The following is a 20,630-nucleotide window of genomic DNA, read 5'->3' on the forward strand; positions in this document are numbered from 1 at the left end:
TACATAAATCCCTGTGACTCACTTAGTTTGACCAGATACAGATTCCTTCAGCTTCAACTACTGCTTTTGCAAATTGCTTCTTCAGTGATACTGGTTCCTGCTTTTTGGTCTGGATTGCTGGACAAATATCTAGGAACAGTAGAATCTTGGATCCTTTATGAAATACTTCTTTTTTCTTTTTTGAATTCATCCAAAACTATATAACTTTTAAATTTTTAAAATTTGTTGTCTTTCTCACTCTATGTGTCAATTTGGAGCAGTTTTCTGAGTGGTAGAAATTACACTCTGTTGATATCTTCTTTAACATTCATGTCCGAAAACTAAGGGATTATGTACATACACAATTCAGAGGTTGGGGTCTCTTTTCCTAGCCAGGATGTCCAAGACGTGGATGTTTTTAGTCTTTCTTTCCCTCCACCCCTGTATCTCCAATTTTCATTCTAAAGAGCAGTAGTTTTAACTATCATATTACTCACAGATTTATTCTCAGCGATTTCTTTTTCACAGACTTAGGGTCCTGGCCTCTGATTTCTCCATTTGTTGCTCCACATTCACCATGCATTTGTCTAGTTTCCCAACTTTTGATGAGAGATTCTCTACCTTGCCTTCCAGTGAGGACAATGTGTTCTGCATTGCCCGGAATTTCACATGAAGTGACTCCATCAGCTCATGGGGGGATCTGCTCTGCTACGCTGTGGAAAAGGTCGGCGAGCCCAATGAAGATAGACAAGATGACAACAACATCTCAGGCCAGGGCACAGGAAGGCACAGACTAAATACGTTGTTCTTGTCATTCTTATCTTTATTTGGGCCATAATTTTGCTCTTAATAAATTTGCAACTTCCGACATCTTATGTAACTTAATGAGCCCATCAAACATTAAAACAAATTTTTAAGAAATAAAAAGACAAGTAAATTAGAAGTTCTATAGAAAGGCAGATGAGTCACATGAGTCAGATTCTGCCCCCCATTACAACACTTTCTTTGGTCTGATAACCACCTTTATGTGGAGATAGCAACATACTTCTTTTCAAACTAAAAATGTTAATCTGTAAGCTGTTGTCATACAGTATTATTGGGCAGTGTGGCACTGCGCAGCTATAACTTGTATATTGTATTATATTACAAAGGTGTATTGTATTAAATAGACTGCAATAATGAAAACCAAATCTAAGTTGTATATTATACTTTTCCTTTAAAGCAAGCAGTAGCTTTTTGTCCTTTTGAGATTTCACCATTTAGAGTTCAGTTCTCGATTTCAGAGCTTTGGGTTTTTTGCAGCTACTTGATTTTTCTGACTGACCTACAATTAAGAGTCAGTATGCTTATCTAGAGATACTTAGCTACCATGTTGATGTGCAGAGAATAAGAATCTGAACAGAATAGAATAGAGAATGCTTTACTTTTTCCCAATTTGCTGTCTCTCTACCATACATTTCTGCATATGTATGTAGTACTCAGGTGGCTTGAATGATTGTCTTTTTGCCTTAGCTCATTCAAAGTAGGTTTTCTAGAAATAGCTAAAGATGTGTCTCATCCTTTTCTTTAATAGTCTGAGATTGGAGTATTTATTTAGCGTTGCATCATTTTGGTCCAGCGGAAGTTTGGAATAATATACTAAATCAGGTGCTTTTGAATCCCACTAAGAGAATCATCAGAGGCCAGTGACTGAAACTTTGTCTATGAATTTAACAATGAAGCTGAAAGTTGTAAGGGACATATAAGTATCCAGCAAGGCTTACATTTTTTTTGCTTATTTCCTGATCTGAAAATATTCTTGGTATATCATTTAACTTTTAAAATTCTGATTTGAGGTGTTTGTTACTTGAAGTTTAGATTAAGTAATTAGTAGAAAGTAGAGATGTCAATACTAGGTTACAAGGAGGCTGAGCTGCAGAATTGCATTTTAAGTTGAAATTCTATATTCTTGTACTTTTTAACTTTTTTTTTTAAAGGGGTGTAAATATGACATTCTTTTGTTCAGACAAATGGTTGATAAGCTTTGAGTGTCTTGCATTTAGTTTATAGGTTGTAGCTTAAAGAAACCTCAGGAGTTTGGCAATTAAATCTGTTTTTACAACCATGTTAAGGGTATTAACGGTTCTCTCAACTCACAGTATTATTATAATCTGAATTTTATTGGCCACTAGCCATCTACAAGTTGGTGTCAGATAATGTGAAAAAAAGAAAGTATAGTTATTCTTCAGTAGCATCATATTTTACTGTCCTCCAGAGATCAACCCCATAGATGGGTGTTAATATATTGGTAAGTTCTTTGTTGACCTAATTGGTTATTGGATGATTTGAACCAATATATTGTGAAGAAATTCCTCATCATAAAATATGAACACAAAAACTGCTAGGAAAAATTTCAGTTGTAATCCATTGATTATTTGGAATGAAATAAGTCTTTTTAACCATTAAGACAATAATATAAGAACAAAATGTAAAATATTATTTTCCAAGCAGAAAATAGAGTTCCTGATAAACTGGACTCATCAATCGGGGAGAATCCAGATTCTGCACAGATGAATGGAGCTGACTTGGATATCTCTGGTTTGTCAATGGCTGAAATTGCATCTTGTAGTTATGAAGCCAGGTAGGTAGAAATTATTTGTCATCTTGATCGTAAAGTTCTATCATACAGTGCTCACAGATGGCTAGTGAAATATCTATTTACATTGCTTAAATTCATCCAAACATGGAACACTTAGTCTTTGTTTCAGAAATTACATTTTTTACTTTAGCTCATAGCTTGAAACATGGTATTAATCAGTTCTCACAAGCTAAGCATATTTCAGTTGGGCCAAGGCCACTCAAGAAAATCCGAGGTTCCATACAAAGTGGTATTGTTGATTTAATAGGTGCCGTCCTTCTCTCTCTGTAACTGAACCACTGTTTTTTCATTGCATTAGGAATATTGTACTGTTGGAGGTCAGGCACAGATGAGGCATAAAATTAAAGTCCGATTGCTTGTGATCACCAGATCTAATGGTACTTTTCCCACAAATTGTGTGCTGAATTCCGCAAATATACTGGTCAAGAGGGGAACATCCAGCGCCTACAGTAACTTGTTTTAAATGTAGTCTCAAAGATATATAATGTATTGATTTTTAGGGCTGTCAAGCAACTAAAAAATTAATCCCAATTAATTGTGTGATTAAAAAAATTAATCCCGATTAATCACACTGTTAAATAGTAATAGAATACTATTTATTTAAATATTTTTGGATATTTTCTACATTTTCAAGTATGTTGATTTCAATTACAACACAGAATACAAAGTGTACAGTGCTAACTTTATATTTTTTATTACAAATATTGGCACTGTAAAAAACAAAAGAAGTAGTATTTTTCAATTAACATAATACATGTACTGTAGATTAATCTCTTTATCCTGAAAGCTGAACTCACAAATGTAGAATTATATATTTAAAAAAAGGCATTCAAAAATAACACAATGCAACAAAACTTTGAGCCCACATGTCCACTCTGTCCTGCTTCTTTTTCAGCCAGTCGCTCAGACAAACAAGTTTGTTTCAATTTTCAGGAGATAATGCTGCCTGCTTCTTGTTTACAATGTCACCTGAAAGGGAGAAGAGGTGTTCGCATGGCACTGTTATAGCTGACGTCTCAAGATCTTTACGTGCCATATGTGCTAAAGATTCGTATTTCCCTTCATGCTTCAACCACCATTCCAGAGGACATGCGTTCATGCCAAGGACTGGTTCTGCTCGATAACGATCCAATGATTGGAAGGCACTTCAGATTCTTAAACCTTGGGTCGAGTGCTGTAGCTACCATCAGAAATCTCACATTGGTACCTTCTTTGTGTTTTGTCAAATCTGCAGTGAAAGTGTTCTTAAAACGAACAACATGTGCAGGGTCATCATCCGAGACTGCTATAACATGAAATATATGGCAGAATGCAGATAAAACAGCAGGGGACATACAATTCTCCCCCAAGGAGTTCGGTCACAAATTTAATTAATGCTTTTTTTAAACGAGCATCATCTGTATGGAAGCATGTCTTCGGGAATGGTGGCCGAAGCATGAAGGGGCATACAAATGTTTAGCATATTTGTCATATAAATACCTTGCAATGCTGGCTAAAAAAGTGCCATGTGAATGCCTGTTCTCATTTCAGGTGACATTGTAAATAAGTAATGGACAGCATTATCTCCCAGAGATGTAAACAAACTTATTTGTCTTAGCGGTTGGCTGAACAAGAAGTAGGACTGAGTGGACTCGTAGGCTCTTAAGTTTTACATTGTTTTGTTTTTGAGTGCGGTTATGTAACAACAACAAAATCTATATTTGTAAGTTGCACTTTCATAATAAAGAGGTTGCACTATGGTGCTTGTATGAGGTGAATTTTTACAGTGCAAATATTTGTAATCAAAAATTATATAAAGTGAGCACTGTACACTTTGTATTCCGTGTTGTAATTGAAATCAGTATATTTGAAAATGTAGAAAACATCCAAAAACATTTAATTTCAATTGGTATTCTATTATTTAACAGTGTGATTAATCACGTTTAATTTTTTTGAGTTAATCGCATGAGTTAACTGCGATTAATCAACAGCCTAACTGGTTTCTATGGCAAATAACACTATCGCATTTATTATCACCATGGAACCATGGCTAGAGTATTATAGGGCAGATGAGCTGCTTTATTTTATTTTTTTTGGCTTGGTTTTGCAAAGATTTTATTTATTTTATAGTTCAATACGTAACTTGACACAGTTGTGCCATTATAATAAAATAAACCACATTGATCCTCTTTCCTTCTCCATGCTCTAGCAGAGTTGTACTGTTTTGCATAGTTCATGTTCTGTCATAGCTTGGAGCAGGAGATGGCAAGCTCTGTCTAAAATACATATTATTTAATTTTAAAATAAGTTACTGTGTATATTCCCAATAGCCCCACTTCTGTTCATTGTTTGAGACACATAGCACAAAATCCTACAATTTTTGGATTTAATTACTATAGTGCAAGTCACTTTTTTGCATCAATTAGACCATTTACATGAGTGGAGAAAACTCCTGTATATCTGTTCTTTGTCTGTAGTGGTGTGGGAAATTATGAATATTATTATTATTTATTTGTATTACTATGGCATCTAGGAGCCCTAGGTATGGGCTGAAAACCCATTGTGCTAGGTGGTGCTGTACGAACACTTTTTACCTTGTAAATATCTGAAATGTTGTGATTTTTTAAAAAGGGAAGATCTGTGTAACTTACTTGATTTTATTTGATTTTAGACAAGTTGGGGTAAAGAATGGAATGTTTTTTGGCCAAGCAAAACAGCTATGTCCAAGTCTTCAAGCAGTTCCATATGACTTCCATGCATACAAAGAAGTTACACAGACAGTGTATGAGACGCTGGCCAGGTAAAGTGCATTATGTATTTGTATAATCTTTTGCAGCGGTCAAGCATGTTTTCACTTGCCACATTCCCAAATGCCATTATGTGATCTAGGATTTTCATCTTCATGGGTCTGTTAGCCCTCTTTTCCCCCCCCCCCCTTCCAAACCATTCCCACCTCAGTTCTTCCTTTTGTAGTAACTTTTTATCTTGACTGTGTAATGGAGGGTAGTCAGGTTAGAGTGAGATTGCCTCCTATGTTGCTCTGTATCTTTAGGTCAAATCCTGCAAAATGATCAATATCTGACTCCTGTAAAAGTCAGTGTCAAAACTTCCACTGACTTCAGTGGAAGAAGACTATGGCTTTCAATTAGCAAGTGTTGTACGTGCTGCTACCCTTCCAAGACACCAACCTTTCTTTGACACACATTTTCAAGAACTGAATTTTTTTGGAATAAATTTAAAGAAAAGTTTACTTCTTTATTTCAGTTGACTGGAGGGAGGGGAAAGGGGTCAGTTATTTTTAGGTGAAGAATAAAATATTTAACTTTCGTTCTCCAACTAATCTTTTAAAAGCATGATGCATACTGAAATTAATCCTAGACCGTAGTTTGCTATATTAATACTTATAAATGCTTAACTAAGTTGTGTGGGATAATGAGAATAAAAACTTAGGGAAATACCACCACAAAAGAAAGACTTTACTTGCTACGTATTTGTTTTAACAGATGGTGAGCTGTTGCTGCTGTTTCACCTCCTTTACTTTGTGTTGTTAGCTATACTCATAACATCGAAGCAGTCAGTTGTGATGAAGCACTAGTAGATATCACTGAAATCCTTGCAGAGACCAGACTGACTCCTGATGAATTTGCAAGTGCTATCCGCACCGAAATCAAAGACCAGACTAAATGTGCTGCCTCTGTTGGGATGGGTTAGTACTTTATTTCATATTTACTTACAAGCGTCACTTGCCGTCCTTGGGTATATCAAAATAATATAACAGGTTCCAGAGTAACAGCCGTGTTAGTCTGTATTTGCAAAAAAGAAAAGGAGTACTTGTGGCACCTTAGAGACGAACAAATTTATTTGAGCATAAGCTTTCGTGAGCTACATCTGATGACGTGAGCTGTAGCTCACAAAAATAATATTAGGGACTAATAAAACAGTGAGTTTTCATGAAATACACAAAACATTGCCATTAAAATAAATTTATTAAAAAAAATTCCTTGATGGAAAATGTTAAGCAACCTAACTTTAGGGGTTACTACCAGCTCCCTTTATAATACTGACTGTGTGGTATAATTTCACTTCTGGGACACTTTGTGTTGATTTAAAAGTAAATATTAAGGTATCTTTTCCAGTAGATTTGACAAATGAAAGCAGGATAAAACCTATTCAGTCACCATCTGGAATAAAATGGGAAAGTAATAAAGGGCTATAGGGTGGCATGATTTGGTATAGGTCATGAAACATGTTCACTAAAAGTAGAGGTAGTCAGTTTTGTAGGAGGTACAGTATATGAATTCACATCTTAGAAAATTTTCCATGCTTTCTTTTTCTTTTTCCTTGTCCCTCTCTCTTTCTCCCCCTTTCACTGTTCATAATCATATTATAGAAATGAGAATCTTGGAATAAATATTTTGAGACAATTAAAATTCACTTCTGATTTAAGTTGAAATCCATTCTTGTAGCTCGTTGGAAGTAGACTTCCCCATTATCTCTTACTCATTATTGTTATTAACTTTAAATATAATTCGCCAGATTCCTGTTTGTGTCGTGTCTTGCCTTGAGACATATTTGGAACCTTTTATAGCCTTACTTAATGTGATTATTCTTTGTTTTAAAATAATACAATTTCTGAGCATACCTTTTATACTCTGATTTCAATTTCGTATTATTGGTTGAAAGAACCAATTCCTCCAGTCAAATGTTTGTTCCAGTAATAAGTATATATCAAATACTTTTAAAAAGAGAGCAGTCTGCAATTACTGTGTATCCAGTGGTTTTCTAAAACTTCATATGATGGGAATAGTACAAGGACATCAACCTTAGGCCAGAATAAAATGATTGGAACAAAGGACATGTGGCCCAGTGGCTAAGACACAAGTCTGTGACTTGAAAGAGACCTGGATTCAGTTTTATAGCCTGCCACTTTGTGAGACCTTGAGCAAGTAATTTATCTCCTTGGGAAGGTTGCAGCACTATAATCGAAGATGTGAATTTACACTGATTATATAGCTCAACCAGTGAAAACTCCTGTGTTGGACACTCTTATTTCTGATATAGGTGTGTTTGAATGCTCTTATCTCTGAGATAACTGTCTTTTTTATTATTATTATTATTATTATTAATTATTTATTTTATTTTATTTTATTTTGGTATAGCGTAAGTCAGTTGGGAACAGATTTAAGTTAGATTGAAATAAGAGCATCCACACAGACAGAGGTTTCACTGGCTTAACTAAGCCATTTTATCTAAGCCAATTAAATTAAAACCTGTGAATGTGTGTAGACAAGGCCTTAATTTTTCTGTGCTTCAGTTCCCCATCTTGTAAAATGAATATAGTAGTATTTCCCACTTCACATAATGCTGTGAGGATATATACAGTAAAAATTGTGAGTCATTTAGATACTACAGTAATGGGAGCCATATACCTAAGATAGATAGACTGGTGGAAATCTGAAGTGACATATTATAGGCAGAGTATGGGACACCAAAGGAAAATTGGACATGGAATCTTCACAAAAGCTTATGCTCAAATAAATTTTAGTCTCTAAGGTGCCACAAGTACTCCTTTTCTTTATTGAATGTGTCATAAATATAATTGCTGGCATGGTGCCCATGATGTCTTCATTACCATCATTATTTACCAAAAAGACATTAAATAATGTAACCCTTGCGGGACAGGAGAGACAGGGAACACCACATTGTAAATGGTGGCATTTACCTAACCTTTCGTAGTTTTCCCTATGCTACAGCAAGGTTTTTTGGTAGCAATGATATCACAGAATGAGATATGCTAGCGCACCATATTGGAGTGGTAGCTGGCTGGACATGAAGAAATCTGTAAGCAGAAAAAAAATTCTGAAAGGGTGCCAAATGTCCCCCTCACTCTGATTTTTATGGGGGCATTCTAATAGTCAAATTAACGGAATTTTATTCTTTTTTAGCAGGTAACAGGGCTGAGAAATACCCATTTCTATCATATAATTCACTATTAGTATGATTAGTGTAATTGACGGTTTATTATACTTACGTTGAGCGCAACATCTTTTTTTTCAGAATGATTTTCAGCAATAATGCTCAGACCTCAGGGGTTCAGGAGCCAAATTAGTGATCACCATTACTCAAAAGAGCCATAGTAGTGAGAATTCATTGTTTCATATCCTATATAATTCTCACAGCAAAATGACTGACCACATTTTTTTTATCAGCTACAATTGGTTAATTAGATATTAAAAGTATTCTGATTGGTTAGTAACTTAGATTGATAAATAATTAAATCACATTGTTTTAATAACATGTGCTGCAAAGAGCCGCAGGAGACACATTAAAGAGTCACTTGTGGCTCATGAGCCTCAGTCTGAGTATCTCTGATCTACAGTATAAAGATGCTGAAATTTTACTTTTTTAGCAGTTTTAATAAGTACTGTGTCTATTTCTACATGTGTAGAACATTCACTGGAGACTAATACATTAAAGCATTTTGTAGTGGATGTTTTTTATTGTAATTTAGTAAGTACAAGTTAGTGTTGCAAAAATACCCTTTTTCCCTCAAACCCTACCAATTGCCAAAGTGGAAGCATGGACTGCAGAAACAAATAAATACTAAATAAAAAATCCAAAGCAGTATTTGGAGAGGGATTAAAATATGGCTATACCTCTCTGCACCTTTCTCCTCATCCTCTGACTAGGAAAATGCTGTTTGTGATGGCAGAAATAAGCATAGGCATCTTTTAATTATTCGTTCACTTTTACAGGTTCCAATATTCTGCTGGCCAGAATGGCAACCCGCAAAGCAAAACCAGATGGTCAGTATCACTTAAAACCAGAGGAAGTGGATGATTTTATTAGAGGTCAGCTAGTTAGCAATCTTCCAGGTACATTTTTAAATTGAATTATTGATGTCCTTCTTTTACAAGGATTTTTCAGGCTGACATTAGAATTTGCTATATGTTGCAAATTGATGTCCAGTATCAATCAAGGGTCAAATTATTTTTCCCAAATTTCACATAAAAGAGGTTGGCCATTATTTAAGGTTATCTAATCTGCAAAATGAAGATATTTCATGTTTAGGATTATCTGCTGAATACTGGAATGCTTCTTCTCATTTCTCTTGTTATTTTACATTTTTTTCTTTGTATCTTCTTTAAAAATAAATTCCTTATTAAAGACCTTACAAAGCCATACAGTATGGTGAGTTGGCAAGGGATGGACTCAATTTAGTATTTCAGGCAGCTTTAATACTTTTGCATTGCTAATTTGTGGGTGTTACATCTCCAGCAGAATTCATGCTGAGTCACTATACTTGGATAGTTACTGTTAGGAATGTAATGAAAAAGTCTTAGTATAGGTTTCAGGGTAGCAGCCGTGTTAGTCTGTATCCGCAAAAAGAAAAGGAGTATTTGTGGCACCTTAGAGACTAACAAATTTATTTGAGCATAAGCTAGGTAGCTCACGAAAGCTTATGCTCAAATAAATTTGTTAGTCTCTAAGGTGCCACAAGTACTCCTTTTCTCTTAGTATAGTTTGCTTGCCTGATTGGTTAGTTGGCTCTGTTATGTGGTTGAAAATTATATTATAGGTGATGTCAGGATCAAGGGAATATTTTTTTAGAAGGGGGTGTGCACTGACAGAATTTTGAAGTTTGGGAAGGCACCAGAAAAAGGGAGTTACTAAGGATGAGGATACATGACTGAAAAATGAGAGAGGAAAGGGGGTAAAAAGACGGATGGTTTTCTTAAAACTTGTTGATATTAGGTAATTCCCAGTGAGAGAAAGGTTGGAGAAAAATGGGGAAGGTGGAGAAGTAAAAGTCAGTGAGTGGAATGTAGAGGAGGAGATACTGGAAAACTGGGCATTCTTGGATTGAAAGAAGGAAGTATTCTTTGAAATTAGCTAACGCAAGGATGGAATAGTAAGTGGAGAATACAATGGAAAAGGAAACTACAATAGGACTACAATACCTTAACACTTCTGTATACATTATCTTGCCATAATGGACATAGAAGTAGGACTGACAACATTTGTTTTCATTGAATTACTGTATATAAAGATCTCTAATTTATTGTACCACTAAATTTGAGGTACAGGAATCTGTGTGGATTGTGTCATGGAAGAACAGTAGAAATTTGCTCAATTGTGGCAACTGTATTTAAGCAATTGTAAGCCAAAGTGCTTTCTTGTATGTAACAGGATAGCATGTTGCCTTTATAGTGTATGCACCTGACACAGTTTGAGAGGGAAGACCCTGAAATTAATGAATAACGGAAATACAGAGCATAAATGGGTACTTAATCTTGCTCAAACGGTATGCACAGCTGTTTTAGGAATGTGTGTTCCAAAAAGATTTCTTTCATATAAGGAAACAAAACAGAAGGATATTGTAATAAACATATAAAATATTTGAAAATAGCATCATTATCCATATGTTCCTCAATGTATAATGCTAAAGCTAGATTAATACTTAATTTGTCTGTTTCACTTCTGACTATAGCTCACTATAGATTACCGAGGCAATTATATTTTAGAAGCTTGACTTTTTTCTTGATACACAACTTTTTTTAGTTTGGCCTCTTCATCTAACCTGTACTATCTATCCATTTTTGTCTAATTACATTTAATTTTCTATAGTATAACGTAGTATGCTTTAACTTAAAAGTCCTTTAAAGTTTTCTTATGTCACTTGCATTTAGTGTTTTCAGTGTCAGTACATCATTTAAATTGTAAAATGGAGATCCTAAAAAATAGAATATTCTGAATCAGATTCCAACTTTAGCTATCTACAGTAGTGTAAATGCATAAGTTATGATTAATTTGTACATTATTACTTTTTTATAAATCGGTATTTTCTCTAAAAAGAGATAAAATTAACATACTTGGATACTTACAATTTTCAGGTGGTTCGTAACTCATAATTTGAGCCATCTTTCCTCTCTGAAATAACATGTTTCCAACCAAGTAGCAATTGACAATAGCTAGAATTTTTACTGGTTTCCTTTTAGGTGCAAACACTTGTGTACAGTTGCAAATATATCTCACTTGTTTTGTTTCTGATTATGTAAGGCTTCAGAGCTTTTTTGGATTGATAAAATGTATTATTCAGACTACTGTCTTAATACTGACCTTGTGCTCAGTTATTGTACAAAGCGTAGAAGACACTGTCATTATCCATGGGGTTACAAGTTAAAAGTAATGTCCTGCAAGCACAGGTTAGCAAGACTTGACATTGGAACAAGCATACTAACAGCAGTAACTGCAAAACTAGGCCCTTAACTAAAATTCGGTGCAGACTAAACAAATACTGTACACAATACAAAAGTTTCTGGTTAATCGTAATGCAGCCAATATGCTTTTTCCCCCAATCCCGCTTTAAAATTTGAACCGGGCATTTTAAGATTGAAAGAGAATGGTAGTGCTTTAAAAATAATGAACTTTGTCTGGATTGTGTAGACTTAACAGAACAAAATTACTTATTCTCTTGTTAGGAGTTGGTAGGTCAATGGAATCCAAGTTGGCATCTTTGGGAATTAAAACTTGTGGAGACTTACAATATCTTACTATGTCAAAACTCCAGAAGGAATTTGGTCCAAAAACAGGACAGATGCTCTACAGATTCTGTCGTGGTTTGGATGATAGACCTGTTCGAACAGAAAAGGAAAGAAAATCTGTTTCAGCTGAGATCAACTATGGTATAAGGTTTACTCAGGTAAACGAAAACTGTCTTTCGTTTTGGAGGATTAAATATTATATTTGAAAGACTTCCTCCCACAGCAGAAGATCCTCCTTGTTTCCCATGGATATTCTGAATGCCCTCATTTAATCTTTTTTTTAAGACATTGCTCTGTTACAGCCACAATAATAACAGTCATATTGACAATCCATCATTCTCAACATAACATTCTATTCCCGGGAATGATTCACCAGACTGAAATTCAAATGCGGGTTACTCATGTGGCTATGCATAGTACCATATCTAGACTGTCCTAGTGCAAATTTTTAACCAATTTCTATCTTTTAAAATACTGCATTTTTAAAGTCTTATTAATTATAACTGTTAAAATTATTACCTTCATAAAGACAGGTTTCAGAGTAGCAGCCGTGTTAGTCTGTATTCGCAAAAAGAAAAGGAGTACCCGTGGCACCTTAGAGACTAACAAATTTATTAGAGCATAAGCTTTCGTGAGCTACAGCTCACTTCATTGGATGCATTTTGTGGAAAAAGCAGAGGAGAGATTTACACACACACACACACACACACACACACACACACACACACACACACACACACACACACACACACACACACACACACACACACACACACACACACACACACACACACACACACACACACACACACACACACACACACACACCATGATTGTTTCATGTTCTCTGTGTGTGTGTGTGTATATATAAATCTCTCCTCTGCTTTTTCCACCAAATGCATCCGATGAAGTGAGCTGTAGCTCACGAAAGCTTATGCTCTAATAAATTTGTTAGTCTCTAAGGTGCCACGGGTACTCCTTTTCTTTTTATCTTCATAAAGGAAGTTAGTGCAATGGTAAAAGTGAGAAATTAAATACTATATGAAAACTATAAAAATTAAGGCCAACATTTTCATACCTGGTGCCTAAAGTTAGATTCCGTATCTTAAACAAGGTATATTGTTTAAGGTTCTTAAACAGAATGCCATACTGGAGAGGGAGGGAGCCTCTGCATTTTCATTGACTTTAGAATCAAAACAACAATCTAGGGGTTTGTCTACACAATCTCTTAATCTACTCCCATTTTAAAGCAGGATACATTAAAGCAATGGTTCTCAACCAGGGATACATGTACCCCTGGGTGTATGCAGAGGTCTTTTAGGGGGTACATCAAGATACTTGCCTAGTTTTACAACAGACTACATAAAAAGCACTAGTGAAGTCAGTAGAAACTAAAATTTCATACAGACAATGACTTGTTTATACTGCTCTATATACTGTAATGTAAGGACAATATTTATATTCCAATTGATTTATTTATAATTATATGGTAAAAATGAGAAAGTAAGCAATTTTTCAGTAAAGTGTGCTGTGACGCTTTTTTTTAATGTTTGTCTGAATTTGTAAGCCAGTAGTTTTTAAGTGATGTGAAACTTGGGAGTATGCAAGACAAATCAGATTCCTGCAAGGTGTACAGTAGTCTGAAAAGGTTGAGAGCCACTGCATTAAAGCACACTAGGGAACTTCTAGTGCATGACAGAGTCTGCATGGGCACTTACTGCATGGCAGACTTGTGTGTGACAGACTTACCCCTAAATGTTTGTTTAGGCAATCCCTAGGAACCTAACTTCAGAACCTAGAGTTTGAAACTTTGAACCCATGTTTCTACCAAAATTCTAATTGAATCACATTTCATATCATTCATAATTTATAGTACAGATTAAATTTAATATTAAATAAACCTTAATGTATTACTTTTCACTTGGAAGTCAGAAAATGAAATGGGTAGCGGCCTCATAGCCAAGGTCTGAGAGTGCAATAGAAAACTTTTCCTTTTGTAATTTCCTGATTTTTGAGTGCTTGATTTCTCAAACTTTCTTGCATCAATGTTGGGAGTTTTTCATTAATTTCATAATATTAAATGACGAAAAAAGGAATAAAATGCTGCTAAATGCAGTGTGAGGTTATTTGATCCAAACTGTGAAGCAGTGTTCACTGAGGAATCCTTAAGTAAAGCCACTGAATTTAGGTCCAGTTTGCAAAGAGGAGTATATACAACTTTGGCGATGATCCTCAGCAAAAGTACTGCAACTGCTTCAGACTTAAGAAGTTCACTTGGAAGTTTAGAGCCACGATCATAAGAGAGAGAAATGAACGCTCAAATTGCTTAGAAATTGACAGCTTAGGCTCCCATGTGTGTCAAGGAAAATCTTATCTTCTGAATTTCTTCAAGTAGTGCCCCTATGGGTGCTCCACTGTAGGTGTATCTGTGCCATGGTGCCTCTAATTGGAGATTTGAGATAGCAGTGTCCATTCAGCCTGCCCATGCACTCTCCCACTCTGGTGGTCTGCTTCGAGGCTGTCTAGCACTGCGCAGGTGAAACCACCTTAGTTCCTTCTTGACTGCCTTTGGCCTTGAAGGAGCCAGCAGTTGTCCCTTCTTTATCTGTGTCCTTAGTATAAGTAGAAGTTGTTTTTGTTTCTTTTGTTCTCCTTAGTAGTTAGTGTTTCCATTTCATCCCCTTGGGATTAAAAAAAGAAAAGAACTTTAGCTTATATTTCCTGCCCCAGGGACCTTTAGAAAACTCTCTACATTCTTTCAGTTAAAAAAGAAGGGCTGGGGGAGGGGAGGATGAAAGAAGAACTTTCTTCTGCATTCCTCACTGCTAGAAGGAAATACCTCCCTCGTCAGGGGAATGCCCAGCTTCTAGAGTTGCCTCTGAGTGCCTGGGACAGTCCCATATCCCTAAGAAGTGCTTCCTCTGCCTCTAGCTAAAGCCGAGTTCTTGGAAGAACAGGGAGCTGAAGTTAAAACTCCTCCTTATGGAGAACACACTTCAGCCATCCAGGAGACTCTGGTGTTGACCCTGGATCATCCCCGGAGCCTTCTACTTCAAAGGGGTTAGAGTCATGAAAAGACCAGCAGATTCCTCCCGTAAAGTCTCGAGAGAAAGGGCTCAAAGGCCCCAAACAGAGTCATTGGCCAGTCAGAAGCGTTCCTCAGTGTGGCCACCTTGGTACTGGCTACTCTGAACCATGGTATCCAGAAACATCAGGATGCTTCTGCTATGAGCTCTGCCACACCACCTACATGCATCAGGAGCTCAAGCTGTCAGGTTGTGATACTTCCCTATAAAGACAAAGACAAACACTCTACCACCTCTAAAGGAGCAGCATTGAGAAAATCTTCAGTTGGGTGAGACAAAGCTCCCATCTAGGGAACGCTCTGTACCTTCACAACTGTCAGTACGGACAAAGTACCACGGACACTCCTCCACGGTACCGAGTGAGCCGATGGTACCGCAAGAGTTCCAATATCCCAGAGACCTGACGGTTGGGAAGAACCACAATCCCCATTATTTGGGTACCGGGACCCTGCTACCAAGCACATCCTGGCACCCGCACTCGCCCTCAGCACCAGGCTGTGTACCACCAATGCCCCAGCCAGTGCCACCCTTACTTGGTACCAAATCTGACAGTGACCAGGAGGATGTCATTTCCCTGGCCTCTCATCATGGCCCACCATCACGGGTCTTCCTCAAATCCGTCGAACTAACCTTGATCGTGGTATGGGTCCCCTTGGGCACTTCCACCACTCATCCCCCTTCCCTGTGGCCGTATTGGGATCCTTAGGCAACGTACAAATCCCATAATTCACGGGCATTTAGTGTATCTCAGAAAGCCTGCCTGATGGTCTCCTAGAGCGTCACTGTCCAGAGCCCCTGAACCAGAGGAGGAGGAAAAGGAGGAAAGTCTTGAAGGGGAAGTTATCGCTCCAGCAAACTTCTCCCTGCCTTCACCAGATGAGGCTTTAATGCCCTTTCCCCATCACTCCTAGCTGATGATTTCAAGAACTTGCAAGGCCTTACTAAGAGGGTGGTGGACCAGCTGCAGATTCCCCCATAGGAGGTGGTAGATGCACATCACAAACTGGTGGATATTCTGCACAACTCCTACTCGCCCAAAATTGCCCTCCCATTAACGAGTCTGTTTTAGTTCCTGCCAAAGTCATCTGGAAGACACCAACTGGCAAAAGAGCCGACAAAAATTCTGCATCCCTCCCAAACAGGCAAACTTTCTGTTTCAACATCCACAACCCAACTCCATGGGTAGTTGATGTGGTTAATGCATGAGGCAAGCAGCATCACGCCAAGTCGACCCATACAATTGTGATTGGAAAAAGCTACCTTTCTATGAGAGGAAAGCATATTTGTCAGCGACATTGCAGTTTAGAATCTCAAACTACCAAGCTTCCATGGCCAAATATAATTTTATTAATTGTGGGAAACTCAATACATTTCTGGAACATTTACTGGAGACACAAAAGTAACAGTTTCAGGTGATTGTCAGAGAGGGTCAGTTAGTAGCCAGAACCGTGTTACAGACTGCACTGGATGCAGCCAATACCGTGGCCTGTTCGGTCTCTATGGCCACTGGTCTTACTGGCTACACTTTTCTGGGTTGCCCAAAGAGCTGCAGACTACAGTGGAAGATCTCCCATTTGAAGGGCCCAAGCTCTTTGCGGAGAAGATAGACTCTTCTCTCCGCACCTTGAAGGATTCCTAGGCCATATTATGCTCCCTGGGAATCTACTCTGCGGGACAGAGAAGATATAGTTCTCAGACATAGCATAGGGCACGACCTCCGCAGTAATTACAGTCTCAACACTATTACAAGCCACAACATAAGAGGTTCAGGGCTCAGAAGCAGTCAGCACCGCAATCTGTGACCTCTCAGACTGCCTCTTCTAAGCACTTTTATGGGTTGGTCGAAGGCCCGAACAACTATACCGCAATGTCAGGTGACATCTACACACCTGTCATGCCCCTTTGGAAGTTGCCTGGCCCTATTTCCCAGCAGTTGGGAGAGGATCCTTTTCAACAGATGGATCTTGGAGATTATTTCAGAGGGTTATGCCATTCAATTCACATCCCTCCCCAATTCCCACCCTCCTTCCTTGTCCCTCTTCAGGGACCATTCTCATGAGAACTAACTTTGCCAAGAAATAGATCTGTTACACCTAGGGGCCATAGTACCAGTTCTAGCACAACTCAAGGGCAAAGGATTTTACTCCCTTTATTTCCTGATCCCCATGGTCAAGGGAGTTTGAAGGCACATTTTAGATCTAAAGGCATTAAACAAATACTTGAAGGCTCAGAAGTTCAAGATGGTCATGCTAGCAGACGTTATTCCAGCTCTAGAACAAGGAAATTGGTTTTTGGCCCTCGACCTACAAGATGCATGCTTCCACATCTTGATAAAACCATCACACAGGAGATTCCTATGGTTTACTTCCGGCAGGACCATTATCAGTACAGGGTGCTCCAGTTCTGCCTGTCATCTGTACCCAGAGTATTCTCCAAGGTTCTCTCCTTTGTAGGGGCCCACCTGTGAACGCTGGGCAATGTGATTTACCTGTTCAGTAACTCCTTGCTTAATGTTGTAGTTATGTTCCTGAAAAATGCGACTTTAAGCGAAACGATATTAAGCAAATTCAGTTTCCCCATAAGAATTAATATAAATAAGGGGGGTTAAGTTCCAGGGAAATTTTTTTCACCAGACAAAAGACTATATTATATATATATATATATATATATATAATATACACGCGCACACACACACGCATGCACACACTATAAGTTTTAAAGAAACAATTTAATACTGGTACACAGGGATGATGATTATGAATCTTGGTTGACCTGGTGAAGTCAGAGGGTGGGATATTTCCCAGGGAATGCCTTACTGCTAAATGATGAGCTAGCAATCAGCTGAGCAATGGGGTTAACCCATTGTTGTTAATGTAGCCTCACGCTCCACAAGACAGCACAAATGGGGTGGTGGGGGGAGATAGCATGGCAGACAGAGACGCACACCTTTTGTGTAAGAGAGAGAGAGAGATGCACATTGCCCCTTTAAGTACACTGCCTTTTTAAGTAGATCTGCAAGTTGAGACAGAAGCTACTGCCAGGAAGCTCCCTCCATCCCTGAGCCCTGTCATGTCCCTGCCATGCTCTATGGAAATAGCCTAAGCAGGGAGAATGGAGGAGGGGGACACCCTGACATTATCCCCCTCTTCCCCCCCCCCCGCCCTTCATAGCAAGCAGGAGGCTCTGGGGAGCAGCTCCAAGGCAGAGGGCAAGAGCAGCACACAGCAGTGAGGGGAGGGACAGCTGAACTGCCGGCAATTGATATCCTTCTGGGCAGCTGCTGCACAGAGACCGTAGGGGAATGGGGAGCTGATGGGGGGACTGCTGCTCCGCCCTGGTTCCAAGCCCCCAACAGGTAGCTCCAATGGACTGCTCTTCCTGCAAACAATGGACAAAGCAGGTGGCTGCCAAACGATGATATAAGGGAGCATTGCACAACTTTAAACGAGCATGTTCTCTAATTGATCAGCAATGAAACAACATTAACCGGGACGACTTTAAGTGAGGAGTTACTGTACCTAGATAACTGCCTCCTCGGGGCTCCCTTGTTTCAAGATGCTGTACTTGCCATCCAGACGACATGCGCACTTTCGCGCAGCTGGGTCTACAGCTCAACTTACAGAAATTGACACTGACCCTGGTACTACAACTTGAGTTTATCAGCGCCGACCTCAATACAGTACAAGCGAGAGCCTTCCTTCCGCTACACACTCACCACTCAGACGAGTCTCATGGCAACAGTCCAGGCCAGCCCTCGGACATCAACCAGAAACTGCCTGTAGCTGCTAGATCATATGGCAGCATGTACCTTTGTCACCCCAAACAATGGATGTTGATGACATGTCTTGAGATGTGGCTCACTTCTGCATATTCCCCAAACCAGGGACAGACTAACCAAACTGATATCACTGACCTCCGCAGTAAAGCACTCCCTTGACTGGTGGAGAGATCCATCCAATGTCCAAGCAAGCATTCCCTTCATGCAGCTGCCACCAACACTGACTCTCTAACGACAGATGCCTCCCTAATAGGCTGGGGAGCTCACCTACACAACCATAAGGTTCACGGCAAGTGCTCTTCCACAGAAGCAACCTTCTATATTTGTCTTTTAGAGCTAAAGGCCCTGTGCACACTTTCTGCTTTCATCAAGAACACCTACTCAAAGGTCATGATGGACAATATGACCTATATGTGTTATGCCGGAGGGGAGTGCCAGATCTCCCTCTCTCTGCATGGAAGCACTCAAATTTTGGAATTGGTGCATCCACCACAATGTGCTCATCTCAGCTGTCAATCTACCAGGGATACAGAATGTGACAGCTTACAATCTGTCGGAACTTTTCTCACAACCATACATGGGAACTGAACTCAGAGGTGCTTCAAGACATATTTGTCCGTTAGGGCACCCCAACTACAGATCTTTTTGCTACTTACCGGAACAAGAAATGTCCTTGTTGCTGATCCAGGGCCGGCCTGGGGAAACATTCACTGGGAGATGCCCTCATCCTCCCATGGGACGAGGACCTCTTGTATGCCTTTCCCCCATTTCCTTTTCTGTCCAAGGTCCTGTTGAAAGAGTCAAAGTGAGAGTTATTCTGAGTGCCCTTTCCTGGCCAAGACAAGTCTGGTTCCCTTACCTGACACAGATGGCAATGCTTCCTTTGGGGTCCTCTTCAGCCCATTCCCCACCTGCTCTCTCAAAGCAACGGGATGATTCTTCATCCCAGCCTGTGGGTCCTCCACCTCCGGTCTTGGCTCCTTCTTGGTTCCAAGACTTGGAGGTAGAATGCTCTGACTAGGTGAAAGACATGTTGCTTCACAGCCAAAAGTCAACCACTCGACATACTTACCTACAAAAATGGAAATGATTCCAAGTTTGGTGTCATTCTGAGTACACATACCCAACCTCAAAAAGAAAAGGAGTACTTGTGGCACCTTAGAGACTAACAAATTTATTTGAGCATAAGCTTTCGTGAGCTACTGCTCACTTCATCAGATGCATTCAGTGGAAAATACAGTGGGGAGATTTATATAAACAGAGAACATTAAATCTCCTCACTGTATTTTCCACTGAATGCATCCGATGAAATGAGCTGTAGCTCACAAAAGCATATGCTCAAATAAATTTGTTAGTGTCTAAGGTTCCACAAGTACTCCTTTTCTTTTTGTGGATGCACACTAAGACGGCTGCTACTCTGATACCCAACCTTGTCTTTCCTCCCTCTCATTTTAGATTTCAGGATGTCAAAAAACTGAGCTCCCTTAAGGTACATCTTGCAACCATAACGGCTTTCTGCCATCAGATAGACAGTTACACAGTGTTCGCTCACCCGCTGACACGTAGATTTCTTAAGGTCTTTGGGAGTCTCTTTCCACATGTGAGACCATCCTCTCCAACCTAGG

At 38.8% G+C, this 20,630-nt stretch overlaps 1 protein-coding gene across 16 annotated transcripts in view; it reads left to right on the forward strand.

Moving 5' to 3' along the window:
* Positions 1–20,630, forward strand: part of REV1 (REV1 DNA directed polymerase) — a 94,285-nt gene that overhangs the window by 36,866 nt on the left and 36,789 nt on the right. For 5 of the 16 annotated variants that reach the window (XM_043516980.1, XM_043516884.1, XM_043517174.1 and 2 more), the window contains 6 exons: positions 613–765; positions 2,470–2,599; positions 5,268–5,396; positions 6,148–6,302; positions 9,352–9,471; positions 12,079–12,299. In XM_043516980.1, the coding sequence (XP_043372915.1) occupies positions 613–765; positions 2,470–2,599; positions 5,268–5,396; positions 6,148–6,302; positions 9,352–9,471; positions 12,079–12,299 (908 nt within the window). Of the gene's footprint in view, positions 1–612; positions 766–836; positions 856–2,466; positions 2,600–5,267; positions 5,397–6,147; positions 6,303–9,351; positions 9,472–12,078; positions 12,300–20,630 lie in introns of those variants that run through there. The other 11 variants (XM_038368020.2, XM_043517396.1, XM_043517085.1 and 8 more) reach the window with 3 other exon arrangements.

Source organism: Dermochelys coriacea, chromosome 1 (genome assembly GCF_009764565.3).
Source record: "Dermochelys coriacea isolate rDerCor1 chromosome 1, rDerCor1.pri.v4, whole genome shotgun sequence".
Lineage (NCBI taxonomy): Eukaryota > Metazoa > Chordata > Testudines > Dermochelyidae > Dermochelys > Dermochelys coriacea.